The sequence below is a fragment of the Electrophorus electricus genome, chromosome 10 (genome assembly GCF_013358815.1).
Source record: "Electrophorus electricus isolate fEleEle1 chromosome 10, fEleEle1.pri, whole genome shotgun sequence".
Lineage (NCBI taxonomy): Eukaryota > Metazoa > Chordata > Actinopteri > Gymnotiformes > Gymnotidae > Electrophorus > Electrophorus electricus.
The window spans coordinates 6,061,363-6,080,364 of record NC_049544.1 but is presented as its reverse complement, the minus strand read 5'-3'; the positions used below and the strand labels follow the sequence as shown (position 1 = coordinate 6,080,364).

Below are 19,002 nucleotides of genomic sequence, written 5' to 3'. Positions count from 1 at the left end.
ACTACTGGTCAGGTAACTGCCATCTCATAGGCTGGTATAACACAATGCTGGCAGACAGCAGCGTGCCATTCACTGTAAATATGCAGTATACTGAATATATATGTTTGTGCCTGAACAGCACGCACATGGCTGCCTGCTGGCACACTGAGACAGCAGAACACACATGTACCTGGCTTCTCATACCAGCCGAAAGGGTAAGGCCTTGTCTGCACTGCTGAGGAAGAGCAGTCCTGTACTCTCCACTTAGTGTCGAAATCCTCACCACATGTCTGGATACCCAGACTATTCAGAGTCAGACACAGCACGTCTGACCCAAGACAGGAAGACACGGAGACAGGGAGAAAGAGACTAATATAGCTGCAGTCTCTTATTGGACAAAAGAGTTAAATGATGTTATGACCAACGGCATGATGCAATATACTATAAAAACAACAGTATGCCCCTACCAGGAGCTGCAGTGTCTTTTATGTATCCAATTCCCCTACAGCAAGGATCCTCATCACAGCGCCTCTCACATTCAAAAAACCTGTTCAACAAATCAACAGGAAAGTGCTAAGAGGAAGTAATCACATCATGGGTTCCTCAACCAACCACAACCAAGGATATGCGGTCGGAGTCTACAATGGGTTTTTGTTGTGATTTGAGATTATGTCAGATTAAAGGGTTATGAAATGCATTTCAGAGCTCAAGCCTTTCGCTACCCACGAGAGGCAAAACACAGAAAAAGTGTGTGAGTGAGCATTTAAGGGCACCATGTTTCATCCTGCCAGCTTTCCTCCAGCTGTGTTTAACAGGAGCATTGTGTGGTACCTCTCAGGCGATACTCAGGACTGACTTACCCCTCAGTAATGGGCTTGCTGGACACACTGACTCGGCTGCGCACGGAATAAGAAACCATCTTTTTAAACGGCGCACGGCTGTAGAAGCTCTCCACACTAGAGGCTGGATCAACTGAAGAGAGACAAGGAGAACCAGTTTCTTCTCCTTCCTATGCTCCCTCCAAGAACCATTCATTAAATGCTGTACAACACTTGAACATATTTAAGTAGTGCACAGTCTTTTACACGATAATGAGTTAAAGTCAGAAGATGAAAGAACTGCTATATCATATATCAGTTTGGGATATATGGTTACGGGATACGTTGATTGCAATAATTTCCTCAAAGAGAAGAAAAAGGGATTTTTGTGTAAAACAGCTGATGATATCCTGTGGAAAAGTCCAGCCAGTGTTTTTAAAAACTGTAGAGACTAAGGTTAATCGGTACATCAGAGATATGATACCGCCAAGGTTTCCAGAGGTTCTTGTAGATAAAGCCGCTATTAGAATGGCTGCAGATGAACAGGGTGATGTGTAATGTAACAACCCTAGACAGGAAACAATTTTTACACACATCTTATTATGAAGCGCACACTTCAGGCCACAGCCAGGCGAGGCTTTATCTAAACAAGAGAGAGGCCTGCAGAAGTCAGGCAATTTTCTAACTATAAAAAGACTGCAAGATGCAAAATAAATATATGAACAGAAGATGAGACAAAAAGAAAAACAACAAAGTATACCAAATCACATTTGGCCCCTTTTTATCTGCAAAGAAAACTCCTATAAACATAAAAGTCTCAGATTAAAGTCTCCATCCCAGCAATTAGTTAATAAAGGTTTCACTGATTTGGCTGTCGGCATGGTGATATTTGTGCTTCCCAGCAGGAAGAAAGGTCGTAATAAAGCTTGTGCAGGGGAAAAGTGCTGGAATTGTGAAGAATGGCTTTGATGTTTCGGGAGGAGAGGGTCCTAAAGCTGACTCAGCAGCTAGACATCAGGAAGAAGCCCCCTGCAGCGGCTCTGCTCACAGGAAACATCATTTAACACACATTATAAGCAACAGCAGAAAGACCACATGTTAGGAGTTTATGTTAGCTTCTTACTGCTGTGGAGATTTTAACAGAGCAATAAAATATATCACCCTCTGCAGTGGAAAGGACAGGCTATTAAAATCTTGGTATAAAGGTGTGGCATTCTTCATCCTCAAGATTTTTACATCAGGGACAGGGCAAAATGTTTAAACATATCTTTATTCACACTTCATACTCTGGGACTGAATATTATTTTAAACACAAGATACATAAACAAGGCCCCTATTAACTGCTATCTGGGGTTAATCAGAACCCGGTTGCTAATTACCTTAAAGTTACTAGAACAGAACATCTGCGCCGAAGATTAAACTTGAAGGCATACCAGACAGAATGACCCGAGAGAGCTTAGCAGGCCTGTGCAGATGCTATAAATCAGGCGTGCTGCAGCGCATCACCACACGCCTCCCGTGTGCCTGGAGCCCAGTTGCGACTGCACACGTGCAGGAGCAATCCGCTACCAACCAGCTGCCCATTCAGCCCATGCGTCCTTATGGAGCGCTCATTTTTCTTACCACACAGACAAAATCAAGAGATCATCGAAGAGAACCATGACATCACAAAAACGCAAGGAAAAGCCATTACAAATTCTAGCAATGTGAGCATTTATTTGGAGCTTGATAGCTGTCCAGTGTTATTCTGGCATGTTTTTTCCCTAAATTTGAACGAATGCTTCCTTATACTGGGATAAAGGTTTTAAAAATAAATAGATAAATAAATAAAGGAGGGGAAAACGGCTTATTTTTTTTACTGATGGAAATTACAGTAACATGCATACTGATAAATAAATTACAGACCACACCAGAAACATGTCAGACCAGAGACCACAAGTCAGACATGTAACCTAAGTGTGCCTGAAAATAACGTTCCCTGAATCAAAAACTTATATCTGGGCTGTTTTTTCTTTCTTTATCAGTTAACCACTTTTGGTTCTTCTTGTGATGTACTTGAGTTAGTGAAGGGAACTGTAATCTTACTATGCTATTAAACTATTTGAGCTCAAACAAAGCCACAGAAAAATTCTTCTAGTTTTGCTTGAAGTTGAAACCCAACATGAATTTAGATGCCTTTTGGATTATAAATCAGAGCAACAGTTTGAGACAGACGTGATTCATCATCAGATGATGAAGCGTTTGGGTTGGACCTAAGCCGTGGCGGACTTCATTTTAACATCTGTCCCACTGTCTAGAGCTTTCCAGAACACTACTGGAATGTTTTCCATTAACACATTCAGACCAGCCACATTTAATCAATGCCTAGACTTCTGGAACGTGATAGGTAAGGCTTTAAAAAGATTTTTGAGAATGCAATTTTAGAAATACAGACAGCTTCAGCTTTACTTTTAGCTATCTTTATTCAGGTAGCAGTGTGCATGCAAGCTGTTACTTAAGGACTAGGAGGTCTGCTGTTAAATGGGCTATTCTGTTCATGTGCCAGAACTACATTACATTTACTTGTTATAGCATTATATGTCGTATTTAAACAAGGGATTGTCACGTAATGTGACTTCACAAATACATACTTGGCTTTACTGGTTTTGCCAGCACACCCGCACACACACTCCAGCAGGTCAGCGGGGCTGCTGGTTAAGCAGCAACACCCCAGAAACTCATTTTCACCGCACAAAGTCATCAGCATCTCATATTCACCACAACTCACCCACTCAGTCTGTGTAGGCACAAATAAATAAACTTAAATCATCTGTTCAGATGTCTGTTCTTGCCACATCCTCTCTCTTCAGTCACTGCTGGGACCTGCAAGCAATACAGCCCCAGCTGTGCAAACCCTGAAGTCCTCTAAACTCTCGGATACTTGCTAAGATCAACAAGCACCAAAATAAGATAATCAAAACACAAGAGGGAGAGGACAGTATCGCTATTACTTGGAGAGAGGAGCGAAAGCCTGAGTTATTGGATTCATTATTAAAATGCCGCCATACTGGTGTCCCGTGGTGCTTGTGCACTATTGACTGTGGATGTGATGCTTGCACAATATGATTAATGGAGAATGCTACGTCTTTAGGGTTATAGGCCACAGACTTTCTCACAGACGGCAGCATTATTTCCAGGGAGAGGTCTGAGAGGAGGAACTGCTGTTTTAAATTCTGTACAAATTTGTTCAAACTAATAAACTAATGCAGATGCTGTGGGGAAGGATTCACATATTGGTCCTGTTTAAATCATAAATGAGCAGTTACCTTGGAAACTGTAGTACTGGAGAGAGGCACGGGTGCGCTGTAGTTTAATGCAGCAGGTAGGAATGAGCGTTGGACTCACCCTTCTTCTGGTGGGCAGTGTGTAGCTCCTGAGGCAGCACCAGACTGCAGGCCTGTCTCAGAGGTTTATCATAAGCCCCACACACACGGGTGTCAGGATACAGCATGCATGCAAAATACATAGGGCCCTCATCTCGAAGGTCAGCCACGTGGCACAGATCCTCTTCCCTGCAGCCTGATACACACATGCACATGACCATGCATACATCCACGCATGCACATACACACACACACATAGTCTCAATTGAATCTCAGTTCTTACAAGTTCTTACATCACAGTCCTTACAAAAGCTCTTTGTTTTTTTAACAAGGATTTTGTCTTACGTTGGAGACACCAGAGCTGGGCCCTTTCTGAAGTGAACTGGTGTTTAAAGAGCCAGTGCTTTTGGCTGGACGTGTTCTTTGCTGAGTCAGTCGTTACATCACTGCTGTCCAGGACATCAAAGGACTTCTTCACCAAGTCTGCAAGGCTGGAGACTACAACAAAACTAAGACCATGACTATTTAATGTCCTTCTTGCAGACTTGCCAAGGAAAAGTAAAATATACTATAACATACACTTTATGGATGTATTGAATCAACCATGTTGATATCAACTCATTTAAAAGGTAAGGTAAAGGATAAAAGGCTTGGAAATGTCATAACACAGAGGGTGAGTTTCAGAGAGAGTGAGTTTGTGGAAAGTGTCTTACCAGAGAGAGTTCTAGAAAGTGTCATACCAGACAGAGTGAGTGAGGGGAAAGTGTCATACCAGAGAGAGTGAGTTCTGGAAAGTGTCATACCAGAGAGAGTGAGTTCTGGAAAGTGTTATACTAGACAGTGAGTTCTGGAAAGTGTCATACCAGAGAGAGTGAGTTCTGGAAAGTGTTATACTAGACAGTGAGTTCTGGAAAGTGTCATACCAGAGAGTTCAGGAGCTTCCAGAAGAACTGCTGCTTTACAGGCTCCCTCAGCCTTTGGCCGAGAGCTCATATCTGACTCTACAGAAGACATGGCTGTTTTACTACTAAGGCAAACATGGAAGTACTGTAGATTACAGCACTGCCTATGTGATAGGTGAGGTGCTGTTGGGTTTTGTTCTCACCTGTCCAGAGGTAGATCCGTTGGAAGCCGACGACAGTGGTTTGGTAATCAGTTTTATTTTTGCTTGATGTGGGTAAAGCTGCATCAGCTGGAAGAGGGCAAAAGATGAACCCAACATTGCTCTCATTAACAAAACAGTACTCATACTGTGCAAGCTGTGGGTATGTGGTGGACTGGTGGGGTTTGCAACCACATGCTCCAAACCCAACCTAAAAGAAAGAACTAAACAGACTACATACTAATGAGCACAGAAGTGTGCTAGGTGCTTAGATACAAACTGCACGGGATGCTTCTGTTGCCTTACTGACGGTAAAGTTCTGTCCACCCAATTCGAAGGTGAAGCGCTTCCGCTGCTTGTCGTATTTCAGTCCGGCTCCACATGTGCGGCTGGAGGGGGCGACCGCGGCCACGTCCCAGTCCCCTTCACTGCACTGCAGCACAGCAGGGACGCTCAGCAGACCACACATCACAGAACCTGCCGTCCACCACACGGGAAGCCAACAAACCGCTCAGTCCTCAAGCCATATTAACCTTTACATGCAAGGCTGGAGGGAGATGAGAAAGGAATGCATATGAACTTTGACATCCCTGTGGTTGTAGTTTAAGGTGAAACCAGACCCGACCTCCGCTGAGGACATTCTGGTTGAGGACGAAGCCATCACAGCAGCTCTCCTGGCTGCAAGCGTCTGCGCAGAAGCGGTGGGCGTTAGCCAGAGAAGCCGCCGGGGATTGGAACACGAGGGTCCGGTACACGCCAGAGCTTGCTTTGTGAAAACTCAGCCTGTCAAAGTTCTTCTCGCCTGCTGTGTTGAACTCGTGACCTTTGGAGGGAGCAGTGATGCATGGGAGGAAGAATGGGGGGAAAAGGAAAGTTCTTGAGATTTTGGTCCTAACACGCAAATCCTTCCAAGTTGCTTTAGGGCAGTAAAGCGGGGGGGGGGGGGGGATGGCTATTCCAAGCAAGGTGTCTTAATGCTATTTATCTAAGCACGTAGCTCAAACATGACCTATTTACATTATATGCGAACCTATCAATCAAATCACAGTGTCATTAACCTTATAATCTTGAGGTAAATGAGCTAATTTAACTTTCAATTTGATATAAAACAAATTCACCTTGGTAATAGTTATGACAAAAGCAAAATTTTCAGCTCCTTGCATTCCCAATGGCCCTGATTCTCTCTGCCCAGGTGCCTGTAGCATGCTGCCCTTACCATGAAATGGCTAATGATGTATTACTGGGACAAGCTAGCATTAATATTGTATTGGGGAAGAGCCATCCAGGCCCTTTTACTTACCTTTCTTTCTAAGCACGGTCAGATCGGGTTTCGCTCCAACTTTCACTTTTAGCAAACAGCTCAGAGTCTGGAAGGTATCAGCTTCTTCATTTCCCAAAAACCCTTTGCTCTGAAATGCCAAATATACCATTGCGCGGAAAAAGTCGCATTACTGTCAGATGGCATGACCTCACTTGGCACTCTTTCACCACCACTCCAAAAGAATGTCCAAAGTCAAACACTGCTTGAGCATTTCTATGAATGCTCACTGTTTGAGAGTCAAATCTAGACAATCAATGGTTAGTGTTCGTCATTTGTTTCCAGATGTTTCCTTTAATGCCTAATACTTTCAGAATTGTGTGTCTATTCTAGGTCATACTTAGTGCTACTCATCCAGTGTTATACAAGGTCAAAAGAATGCAAAACAGCCAAAGGATCACACTAAATCAATTTCAAGTGTAGCAGCTTGTGATTCAGTACACATCCATCTGCTTGGAGACATTTTTTCTAATGCTTGTTCAAAGAACGAGATTAAGAACACAACAAACATTTCCATCACGTGCCTGACAAAGAGATCAAAATGTCGAGAGTGGAGATCTAGGAAGTGATGCAATGCAGAGAACTGCATCACCTACAGTGAGAACAATGAAGGAAATGAACATATTACTTGTTGCGTGGCACTGCATTGAACATTGGCTGTGCTCGTGCTGTAGAAGTCACAGATGGTTCGGTCTGCCTCACGGAAAGCCGCCACATGCTGGCATGAATTGTCCCTGGCGCAGTCTAGAGAAGATCAAGAGACAAACAAACGTTGTTGAGGGAATTTAGTTGCGTGCGCGCATGCGTACAGACACACACACACACACACACACACACACACACACACACGCACACACTCACCAAGCACACACTGCCTGAGCTGGACATCCATTGGCAGTGGTGAGGAATCAGAGTGCAGTACCACAGCATCCATAGAGTCCAGCAGCAAGGAGGAAGCTGCAAGAGCCTCAAATTTTTCCAGCACTGCTCATATAGGAACACACACACACACACACACACACACATCTTATTTAAGGTATTACAAATATAAGACATTAATTTGTCTTTTCAGCTGAAGTCTATATATAAAGTTTATTTATGAAAAATTACTTATGACATTCACCAGAGCTCAGTTTAATTCTAGATCTTTAAGTCTATTTTGTATGTCTCACTTTGGCATTGCTCCACAGTGATTGGCTCATCTGCAGCTGTCCATGAGAGTTCGTCGCCCTGCAGAGTGACGCACAGCCACCTCCCAGACAAGAAGTGCTTTTGGGCTGAAAGGAAATCTCCTTTCTCAGTACAGATCAGCCGGCTCTGCTGACACTTTGATACACCTGAGAGTATGAATGAACATGAACGTCAGAAGTAGAACCCAGACCAAAAAAAAAAAAAAAAATCACATTTCTATAAATCAAAGGGGAGTTTTAAAGAGTGAATATTCATATTAATTGCATGAATGTTTTACCATTAATGAAGCAATTCAAAACAACTTGGCCTCACAGCCAGAGGTCCATATTCCTCTCTGCTTGATAAACCAGCTGAGCGTGAACTATGAGGCCACTAGGGCAGGGTCTGACAGCCACTCACAGTGTGAAAGGCTGAAGGCTCCTGAGGCAGCTGTGGAGGTGCCCGAGGGACAGATAGAGCACAGGTCCTGCCCTGCCTCAGCCTGGTAGGAGCCCGGCGGACACGCCTCGCACCTGCCTCTGCTGGAGAAAGACCCAGCTGGACACACCACTGGAGAGACAGAGAGAACGGGAGGGAGGAGGCAGAGAGAGAGAGAAAGAGAGAGAGAACGAGAAAGAAAGAGATGTGTGAAGTTAAAACATTCACACCCGCAAAAAAAACAACAAGAAAAAAAAACCCAACACATTTCTAATTTCCCTTCGACTTTCCCTGTTTCGATGACTACTGACTAAACAAGCAGGCTAAACTATAATCTAGCTATGAAGGCCCTCCAGCACATACACACAAATATACGTGTAAAAAAAACCAAAAAACTGGCCACACTGAGCCAAATCAAACGTTTCCCTTTCATTACCCAGAGCAGACCTATGATTAGGAGAGAGGGGGGCGGAGGAGGCCACTTACCACACCCAGAGGAGTCCGGAAGCTGCTGGTAGCCCGCGGAGCAGCCAAAGGAGGTGGGCGAGGAGAAGGCCGTTGAACGCTCAGAGACAAACACTGACTGGTATGCCCCGCTCCCGATGATCTTCATCACGCCATCCAGCATGTTCTCACTACTGAGCACCGTGTCTGAACACACACACACACACACACACACACACACACACACACCACATTAGTGTCAGCCCAGGCGTCATCTGAGCGCATTTAATTTCACAACAATGAACCATCTGCTAAGTGGCGTCTTCAATTTTTAAAACCTGCTTGTGACAGAAATGTTTTCTTCTTCGATATGTGGCCAAATTTTTGATATAAAAAGAAAATGAATGAATGACTAAGCAGTGACAGCATATAACAGAGGAATAATTGCGGATGATGTTGCTGGTACCAACGTCGTGGAGATCAGGCAGGGCGTGCACTGGAAGGTCACTGAGACGGGCTTTAAAAGTGATGTAGGCAGTGAGGCTTTGCTCATTCACACACTCCAGAGAGACTGAGGACTCATCACAAAGCGACAAAGAGCTGTGTTGATCTGGAGACAGCTAAACCACACACGAGAGCACAAACACACAAGTGCTTGTTTGACATTTTCTAAGAAATGCAGTGGAGTACAGTGGAATATGGAACAGGACAGTGCAGTGAGTGTACAGAGAGAGTATACCGAGTATAGTGGAGGAGAATATAGTGAATATGGGTAGTGAGTACAGTGAGAAAGGAATGGTGAGCACAGGAGAATAGAGTATACTGGGCAATAGCTACTGGAGTATAGTGAGTGTAGGAGGGCTATAGTGAGTATAACAAAGATTATAAAGTGGAGAGTATAGTGAGTATAGAGGAGAAGGGGAGGAGAGTACCTGTAGGCTGCAGACTCCTGCTGCTCTCATGTCATGTAGGAGTGAGGCCTGCAGTGCAGAGCTCTGAGCATGGCAGCCCTGCTGAGTTTCCACTAATGACAGCTGCAACACCACGGGTGCCTGCGCAGTCTGCAGCAGCTGAACTCCTGACACACGCACACACACACAAGCATGATTTTGCACACTCACCAACGACAAACACCATTGCATCCTAAAAGCAACCAAGACAAAAGGATATATATATATATATATATATATATATATATATGATATTTATATACATCTGTGTGTGTATTTACTTTGGCAGGCATAAGAGAGAGGCGCATCGCTCAGCCACGTCTTCCTCACAGTGTCACACATGAAGCTGTCCACAGGAAGGGCGCTGGCATAACCCTGATGACACAAAACCTCACAGCGTTGCCTCTGCTCCACACTCTCACTTACTTTTCCACAGAGAATGGCACCGTGGGAAATGGAGTCTCCGAAGGGGAGCGGACACTGCGGAGCTAAGCACAAATTTACATGCAGATGTCTGAATACAGCCAGCTCTTGATGAGGCACGAGAGAGTCTAAAAGGGAGTAGTGCAATTCGCCTACTGTCGCAGGAGGGTGTTTTCCCTGAGCTCCGGAGTCTGCGTGTGGACGGAAGCTCACGACCGTTCTCAGAAACACACCAGCAGTAAACCTCATCGCACTGCTGAGGCGAGAATTGCTGTCCGGCCTGCACACATTCGGGCTCATAGCCCACGCCGTCCTCCCGCTCAGCCGTTCGCTTCTTCTGAAGAGCACACCAGCCAGGGCCTACGAATCACAACACTGCCCTGACTCACAGTAGTAAACACAGCCCTGACATACAACAGTAAACACAGTCCTGACACACAGCAGTAAACACAGTCCTGATACACAGCAGTGAACTCAGCAGTAAACACAGTCCTGACACTCAGTAATAAACACAGTCCTGACATACAGCAGTAAACACAGTACTGACACACAGCAGTAAACTCAGCAGTAAACACAGTCCTGACACACAGCAGTAAACACAGCCTTACTGCACTTAAGCTTATAAAACAAAGCAGATTTCATGCTTTGAACCCATGTCCTATGTCAACATGGACTTTCTTTTAACAGAGAAAAACTCAAATTATAGTCACATTTCCTTTAACACACTGAATGAGATATTATTAATTAACTCATACAAGTTGTGAAAAACACCATACTCATATATGCTACTGTAAAAGCATATTTCTTCTGCTACTGAATGGATGAATAATTGAATGGTTTACATTCAAGGTCTCCTGTGGGATTAAGGGTAGCCAGCTGAATGGCCTGTCCAGTAACAGGACTAACACACGAGGCCACAGCACTGCCTGCCCCATGCCTCTGGAGTACAGAAAACCCACCGTCCTACACACACAAACACACACACACATTTGTAGGAGCATGAAATGTTCATAGTAGTAGTGTAGGTTTATAAATGAACACAACCATTCAGGTAAAAATCAAACTTGCCTCATCACAAGACGGGCTGTAGGAAAAATTCCAGTCAGAAATAACGGAGTGGGCTTGCAATCTCTGGCATGGAGTTTGGCCTGAAAAACAGCCAAAAACAAAGTGATTAAAAAATCCATTATAATCATTACAAATTTATAACACACAGATGCTTAGTGTATAAACATGAGCATAATACCAATTCAAACAAAAGTCATTTGAACATAATTACAAAAGAATAAAAAAGTCCTACTGCAACCAAAACAGCAAGAGCTTAAAACTGCTCCGGGTTCTTTGGCACAGCTACGTGCCGCAACACGTAAACCTCTACAGACACTGGCCCTCACCAGGACACCGGGCAAGCCGAAGTCTCTGTCACCACACGTTTAAACCATTCCACAACATACTTTAAACCTCGAAATGGCAGCTCACAAACAGCATCACAAATTAGGAAACCAGATTAATATGTGTTTACATTGTCTGGGCTGAACAGCACGAGCACTGAGAGAGCCAGTGATGTATCTTCCCTCTTCGTCCACACACCAACAGTAACCTGCAGGGAAAAGAGCACCTCGACGTATAGTAAACATTAACGTCCATATTCGAAACAGCCAAGATTTTCAGGCAGGAGTATGATGTGGACTTCCAGCGCCACAATGCTGGAATTGGCCTTTTCTTTGGCAAAAGTTACAAAATGTCATTACTTCCTGGATTATACTCCAGGATTTTCCACAGTTGGTGTTCCAGTTAGGAACATTAAAGACAGAACCCAGACAGGAAAAGGACTCATAAGTTATAAATTATATCAGAATGATAAAAACAGTTAAGTGGGTTAACGGTGAACTGCCGGGGACTCCAGGCAGCCTTGCTTCACCTGTGCTGGCATGACACTGAGCAGGCAACCACTGGCCCCGGGCATCACACTGTGGGCGGTAGGGCTGGTAGCCAAGCACTAGACTCTCTCTGTGTCTTTCACTTGCCATTAGGCTGCTCTGCCAGTAGAAATGAAGAGCTGTAGGAAAGAAGGCATTCAGTCCTCTTAGTTATGGTATGTCATTATGCTTGGTAGCAATCAGAACCAATTTATGGCTTATGACTACTCTCAGACTAAGCAAGGAACAGCTAGTTTTAAAAAAAAAGTTTTGACAACAACTAATGACAATAACAAGTTTTGCCATGCAATGTTTTAATATGCTGACGATGATGAGTAAAACCACATCACTGATGATCAGTTAGAATCCAGCCGTACAGTTATGACGACACAGTGGGTGGTGGATGTCATGGAGTAAGGCGGAAGAGCCAGCAAAGCAAGAGCAGCGTACTGGAGTGTGCGGCGAGGCGCAGGGCCGAGCCTGTGCTGCCCTGCAGCAGCTCGGCAAGCTGAAAGCTAGGACTGAAGGCCTGCTGTAGCTCATCGGCCGTGAGCCCGACGCTCTCGGCCAGGAGGAAGCTGTAGCCCACGGGCACATGAGAGCTGTTGGAGACAGAGATCAGCGTCTCTGCCTCTGTCAGGAAGGAATCAACCTGACCACGCACCAGAGAACATGACCCTGGACCTGAGGAACAAACACAAAAGTGCACATGACTAACTTCAGGAAGTGACATACAGTACTCGGGACACCGATCATGTGGACACAGGCAATGCGCCGTGGCAAAAACGTCATACGTGCGTCAGAATAGATGACAAAGCAGTTTTGCTCACATTTTGGGACCTGGTTGATTGCAGCTTTGGAGTCTGACACCATGCCCCCTTTCTGGTCAACACACCAGCAGCGGCGCAGGTTAAAGTGACCCAGAGGAGCACTGAAATCTGAGAATGGGCCTGGATACTGCTCACTGTCCCTTCTGAGTAGCCTCCATAAGGAGAGGGGGTTCAGGAAAACAGATGGCCCAGATATGACTTCAGTATTCCCATCTAGGATTTCAGATGAAATTTCTGAAAATGTTTCAAACTTTGCCAAAACTGGGAATACTTTCTGGTGTCTAGCCTGGAATAAGGCAGAAAGGAAGCCACTGAAAGATGCCATTGCTTTTGGATCTTTTGCATATTCTTGCAGAATTGCAAGGAGTTCCAAAACAGGCAGCTGTTTTCCATTATTGTTGATTTGATTCCATTCATCATAGAACTCAAAGGCTTTTTCAGAAGGGCCATCACATTGTATCTGGTGCCAGCCACCATCCGAAGTGCAGCGAGGGATATAGACACCAGAAAGCTGTGATATGGAAGCAGGACCGGCCAGAACGGAATGAACTGTGTTCAGGAAATACTGGGATGCAGTAATCTGGCAATTAGATGGACCTGGAGAGGAATCACAACCACATAATAAGCTATTATTAATGTCAATAGCACATCAGAGTTCTAGTTTAGCATATATTTTATTTTAGGTTGGCAAATTCTTCACCTATCATCTTTTCTCTTTGGGAAGAACGGGAAAGAATAATATGTATGTATACGTATATATGAATGTAGATACAGAGAGAAAGAGGGAGTGAGACAGAGAGACAGACATGCATATGACTTAAAACAGTCACATATTTAAGTAGATGTTCTGTCGAGCTTACATCTTCAATTTAACCATCTAGGGAAAGTAAGAGAAGTGCTTAATCTTCATAAGTAATAATTATATCCTTTTACATCAAAGCGCTGTGGAGGGAAAAGAGCTGCTTCTCTCAAAATGTACTGTAATACCATTCTTCGATGAACACATCATAGCTGACATGCCTATGTCTAGGAAAGCCCATATAAAGAGATGAGTCTGTAAGTTACTTTGCATATACTGTCCTAGATGTTCACTGCAAGCGACTTGGTCACACCAGCCCCCGAAGTCAGTATCAGAGTGACTACTCACACTGTAGAGTGGCTCCAGAGCGCAATGTGTTGAAACTAGCTCCAGTGCGGCCTATGCAAAAGCAGTTCTTTCCAAGGCACTGCAGAGGCACATATTCTCCATCTTCTTCACATTTAGGGATAAAGACCTCAGAGCCTGCTGAACTGCTAGCTTTGACTGCTATGGCCATCATGCGCTCCTTCTCACACTGGGATGGGCAGCTCGGTCTATTCCCAGAGGAACGAGAGCCCACAACCTCCATTCCTTGGGAGTTAACACACCAGCATTCAAGGCCCTGGCACTGGACTTCTTGGTATTGGCCATCTTCAGTGCACTGGGGCACATATGGTGAGGAAACAATTGAATCAGAAGCCTCAAAAGTCTGGAACACTGTCTGAAAAAGTGGTCCCAGCTGGGTGCTATCTTCTGCCTTAAGCAAGGTGATGGCCACTCGTAGCATGGTAAAAAATTGCTCATTCTCCAAGGTTGCTACAATAACCTTGATTAAGTCTCTATTACGTTTAAGGTTAACAATGCGGCCATACACGTCAGAGATCTCCTGGTCCAGATTCAGACTAACAGAACCATTTGATAAGATCTTGGTCAGCTCTTTCAAGTCCACACTGCCCTGGGTTAAGCCAACCTGGCTGAAAGTTTGACTGAAACTTAATGTTCCCCTAGTACCAACAGTACCAGTAAAGTTAAAATTTCCGGCGTTCTTCAAGAACTTGCCTCCAAATAGGTTCTCCTGGAACCTTTTTGGGTTAGTGGTGAGGGACAGAGCTTTCAGAGCAAGAGCTCCTGTTGGGAACATTCCCTGAATAAGTTCTGCCACAACATCCCCAACACCTGAGTGATCTAATTCTGACAAGAATCTGGTGAGACCAGAGTTGGCCAAGAGCTCTTGGAATTCTGGGCTGCATGAAGGAAGAGGAAAGACATCTTTTTGTGCGTTGGCCTGAGATGTTGAGAACACGTCGTTCTGGCTGAAGTGTCCAGCTGGACCATAAAAAAGTTTGGAGAGTGCTTGCCTCCTCTTAGAGCGGCAGTCTCTTACTCCGGCACCTATACATCAAATATCCCTTAGTTTAGACGTACAGCACTCCATGACAAATGCTTTGAAAAAGAAAAACAAAACTTTAGCTGGCCTAAGCATTAGATGACACTCTAATGACGTCACTGTACATGTCATTATATAATTATATCATCTGAACATTTGTACAATAAATGAGATTTTGCGTAAGTTCCTTACTGTTTGGTTTCATTAACAACAAAATAAAAAGTTCCATTGCTGGTTAAAGTTTGCTACCATGATAAACTGCTGCACTGTAGTAATGAGCAATTAAGTTATGTAACCCACCACTACCACAGTGTCAAAGTTTGGGGAAACTATTGCCAAACAGTGAATGGTGAGTAATAAAGTCGAACATACAGTATATGTCTGCCTACAGTTCAAATGAGCCCTTACAACAAGGAAAGGCTCAACATGGTGCCAATGAGCAAAACAAGGGGGGCCCTGTTTTATGTCCAACTCACTGCAGTCTGGAACTCCTTGCTGACGGCTCCCAAAGATCTCTTTGCCAGCAGAGTCCACGCACCAACACTGCCCGCCAGCCTGGCACTGTGTTGGTATGTACTCACCTCGGGCATCACACGTGGGCACAAAAACATTACCTGCCTTGGAGCTGGCAGACCGCTCACTTTCACAAGGACTAGGACCTATGACATAAAAATAGGACAAGTCTGTAAGACAACCCTTAAACATCACACAATATCCCTATCAGCACCACACATTTTGGAACTATGATTTATTGATGCATTGCGTGAATGAGTGATTAACAGGTACACAGCACAAACTCACATCTAAATCGCCCACTGAAAGCCAGTTGGAGAGCGAGGTATCTCCTCTGCAGAATGCGGTACATGTTGGACTGGGAGAAGGAACTACCAGCATCCAGACTGGAAAATGCTGTGTCATACACCTCATCCAGAAGCAGCTCCACTCCTGCACAGTAGAGAAATTTCAGACTGGGTGCAGTCACTCACTCCAGGTAGCATAAATGTCTAAGTATGCAAAGTCTGGGGAGATGGCTGAACAATGCAATAATCTGGATCTTCTTTTAATGGCCCACATGTGGAGCAACATTAAGTATTTGACTTTTCTTTTTAAACAGGCAATGTCAGACATTCTATTCTAGCAGAGTCAGTGTAACGCCATTGAACTAATGAACCCACTATCCTCTCACCAGTGCTGGGTAGCTCTCTGCCTCGGGTGTCCGCACAGTAGCAGTAGCTGGAGAGCTCAGGGAAAGCTTTTCTAAAATCACTGAATGTCTGGAACACCTCTGGAAGTCTGAGATACACAGGTGCAGGTTAAAACTCAATCAAAAACACTGGCAACTTGGACAAGGCAGGCTAGTGAAGGCCTCAGAGAGCTAGAAGGCTTGTCTTAAATCTCAAACCATCTCCTCATGCTTGAGTATGTTGTGAAGTGCAAAACAAAACTGCAAAACAGTCTTTAACTCAATCATTACCTCACATTTAAGTTTAGCTTTTCACTAGCTTTCACAGTGTCTTTCTGTCTACATTCTCTAATTATGAGCCCATGACTTGTGTAATCTCGACCGCACATTATTCCTGGAATCCACCAAGCTTTTCCTGTAATTTTGTTTTTTATTTTGATAGACTGATGATAAGAGGAAAAAAGTCTAAGTTAATAGACCAACAACTGTCTGTCATAACGAAAAAAGCACAGAGGAGAAATCCAAAGCAGCTAATGCAAACAATTCCTTAGATTACCATCAATGGTCAAATTAAACTAAAAGTCAGGAAAAGGTTATAACAATAGCAGCCCATGCATCTGAAACATAACCCATACTACACCCAGTTCCCTAAATATGTTCTTTTCACTGAAGAATCAGCTTTCAGCGGAGGAAGCAGAAGCTGGATTCCCAGTGTTAAGGCACATAACTTCCAGGCTCCGTGGAAGAACTTTAATATGAAACTCTAGTGCTTCCTAGTGGAGAGGTACTGTATCTGAAGAAACGTATCTTTGTCATGCGTTCAGTCATCCAGCACCCCTTTTTTTAGAATAAAGGTAGCAACATACTTCTAAATGGTTCGCGAAAAAACTGCATCTGTCAAGTTACTAAGTCTGGCTGATGAATTGTGAGATATGTTAAGTGCTCTTACTCTGGGTGCTGATGCAGAAGGGGGTTCCTCACCTGTTGAAGGCATGGAGAAGATCAAAAACCATCATATTGGTAGTGTTGATGAACTTGCACTGCACAGGAAGGAAGCTCCCATCGTCTGAGCATTGTGGTGGAGAGGCCTCTCCAACACCATGGAGAAGGCGACGTTCCCTGACCTCGCAAACACCCGGACCTGAAACAAAAGGTTACTGACATTATCTGAAAAGCTGAGAAATTGAGTAACTTTATATCAACCTACATCAGACTGCTGGTGCCAATATCACCTTTGCACCATGTAATTTATCCATGTTAATAATGAATACATGCCACTCATACATATATATGATATATATGTATCATATATATATATGATATATACCTGTTCAATAAGGTGCAAAGCTTAAACAGTCATTTCAACTACTGCCCTCAGTAAAGAAACTAAATGGAACCCCACTCACACTGGGATGGTTTGCCTTTCTGCCGTGTGCCATAGGTCTCCATGCCGTCCAGGTCCACACACCAGCACTGGGCCAGGGCATGATCACACTGTACAGGCTGGTACTCTCCCGAGTCCAAACACTGCGGCACCAGCGCAGCGTCGCCGCTCTGTAGTGCCTTCAGTCTCTGAAGCTGGCACGGTGTCAGACCTGCAAGCAGCCGCGTAGGTTCAGTGTTGTGAACACAGCCGTACCCACATGCGAAAGAAAATGGGGAGAGTAAAGCTACAAATTTGGTCGTAAGCACAGTGAGCTCTTTTTACATGAGACAATTGTAGATTTTTAGGATTCTCTTTGAAATAAACTAAAAATTTAAAACACTCACAATACACTACAGATCCATTCTGTCGGCTTCCGAGAATTTCTGTCCCATTTGCGTTCACACACCAACACTCCCCACTGTGACTGCACTGCACATATCTACATAGGCATACATTAATCAGGTCATTGAATGACATGTGCTTCACTGGATAAAAGGGCATTATTTATTAAATCAGGATAGCCCAACAAGATTACAAGATTAAAAAGATGGATTTGTTAGGTTCCATCAGAGACCTATAGCGCCCATCCTCTGAGCACTGAGGAACATGGTCTTGCTGCTGAGTTATTCCAACACCTCTCAGCTGTTCACATGGACTCCGGCTCTCTGATTCCAACTGGTATTCTAGTACAGAGACATTCACAAAGTTCATCCATTTTACAGTAAGCAATGGACCAGGTTTCTCAAAAACATCGTGACACACTCCATACCATTTAATGATGATCTTTGTATCACAGTGAACACCATCTCATTTAAAGTGACCTAAACACTAAATTGCTTCTGGGAAACGGGGCCCAGATTCAAAAGCAAGTTGAGGAATACAAATAGACATGGATCAATATGCTGCATCCAACAAACACGTGGTTTAATCATGGCAAGATGCCAGAGCATGTCATTTATAAAGACTAGACTTTAGAAGAGTTGTACCTGATATATTGCCTTGAGTGACAGAGATGCTGAAGAGCAGTAGGAAAAAAGCACAAAATAGGTTCATCATCACCACACCTGTGTCTTGCTCCCTCTTCAATACAAGAACACAGCCACTAACAGAAGCAAAGGCACATTCTTATATTCTGCACAGATATGCAGTGTTTCACCTGTATGGCACTTCAAGAATCTCTAGCATCTTAACTTTCCAAACGTAAAGCTCTCAAGGATGCACAAAGTATGTTCAAGTGAATATTAAGATTCCAGACTGTTACAAAGCAAGCAGCCAAGCTTAGAACTTTGAGTGCTTTTACTATGGCAACTTCATCAAAAGAGCTTTTTTGTTGAGACACTGTGACTTGCATGTTTCTAAGGTCATAGCTTTACAGTGGGTCTCCTCAACCTTGAATGACGCACCCAAGGCCAGATTTGTTGCACACTTTCGTTGCTGCTCCATATTTGAGCAGT

The 19,002-nt window shown here is 44.1% G+C and overlaps 1 protein-coding gene across 1 annotated transcript in view; it reads right to left on the bottom strand.

The window, feature by feature from the left end:
- tg (thyroglobulin) overlaps positions 1-18,601 on the bottom strand; it is a 31,337-nt gene extending 12,736 nt beyond the window's left edge. Inside the window, exons 1-34 of the mRNA XM_026999953.2 lie at positions 18,535-18,601; positions 18,123-18,231; positions 17,893-17,987; positions 17,529-17,717; positions 17,104-17,263; positions 16,126-16,232; positions 15,741-15,884; positions 15,416-15,598; positions 13,901-14,944; positions 12,754-13,350; positions 12,374-12,607; positions 11,926-12,063; positions 11,527-11,604; positions 11,073-11,152; positions 10,847-10,967; positions 10,161-10,364; positions 9,863-10,069; positions 9,564-9,709; positions 9,098-9,251; positions 8,674-8,838; positions 8,170-8,319; positions 7,752-7,916; positions 7,441-7,563; positions 7,208-7,323; positions 6,562-6,670; positions 5,887-6,084; positions 5,568-5,738; positions 5,265-5,351; positions 5,083-5,160; positions 4,505-4,642; positions 4,182-4,355; positions 840-951; positions 447-526; positions 170-307 (exon numbers count right to left, since the gene is read on the bottom strand). Of these exons, the coding sequence (XP_026855754.2) occupies positions 170-307; positions 447-526; positions 840-951; positions 4,182-4,355; positions 4,505-4,642; positions 5,083-5,160; positions 5,265-5,351; positions 5,568-5,738; positions 5,887-6,084; positions 6,562-6,670; positions 7,208-7,323; positions 7,441-7,563; positions 7,752-7,916; positions 8,170-8,319; positions 8,674-8,838; positions 9,098-9,251; positions 9,564-9,709; positions 9,863-10,069; positions 10,161-10,364; positions 10,847-10,967; positions 11,073-11,152; positions 11,527-11,604; positions 11,926-12,063; positions 12,374-12,607; positions 12,754-13,350; positions 13,901-14,944; positions 15,416-15,598; positions 15,741-15,884; positions 16,126-16,232; positions 17,104-17,263; positions 17,529-17,717; positions 17,893-17,987; positions 18,123-18,231; positions 18,535-18,601 (6,061 nt within the window). The remainder of the gene's footprint in view (positions 1-169; positions 308-446; positions 527-839; positions 952-4,181; positions 4,356-4,504; positions 4,643-5,082; positions 5,161-5,264; positions 5,352-5,567; positions 5,739-5,886; positions 6,085-6,561; positions 6,671-7,207; positions 7,324-7,440; positions 7,564-7,751; positions 7,917-8,169; positions 8,320-8,673; positions 8,839-9,097; positions 9,252-9,563; positions 9,710-9,862; positions 10,070-10,160; positions 10,365-10,846; positions 10,968-11,072; positions 11,153-11,526; positions 11,605-11,925; positions 12,064-12,373; positions 12,608-12,753; positions 13,351-13,900; positions 14,945-15,415; positions 15,599-15,740; positions 15,885-16,125; positions 16,233-17,103; positions 17,264-17,528; positions 17,718-17,892; positions 17,988-18,122; positions 18,232-18,534) is intronic.
- Positions 18,602-19,002: the final 401 nt, after the last annotated feature.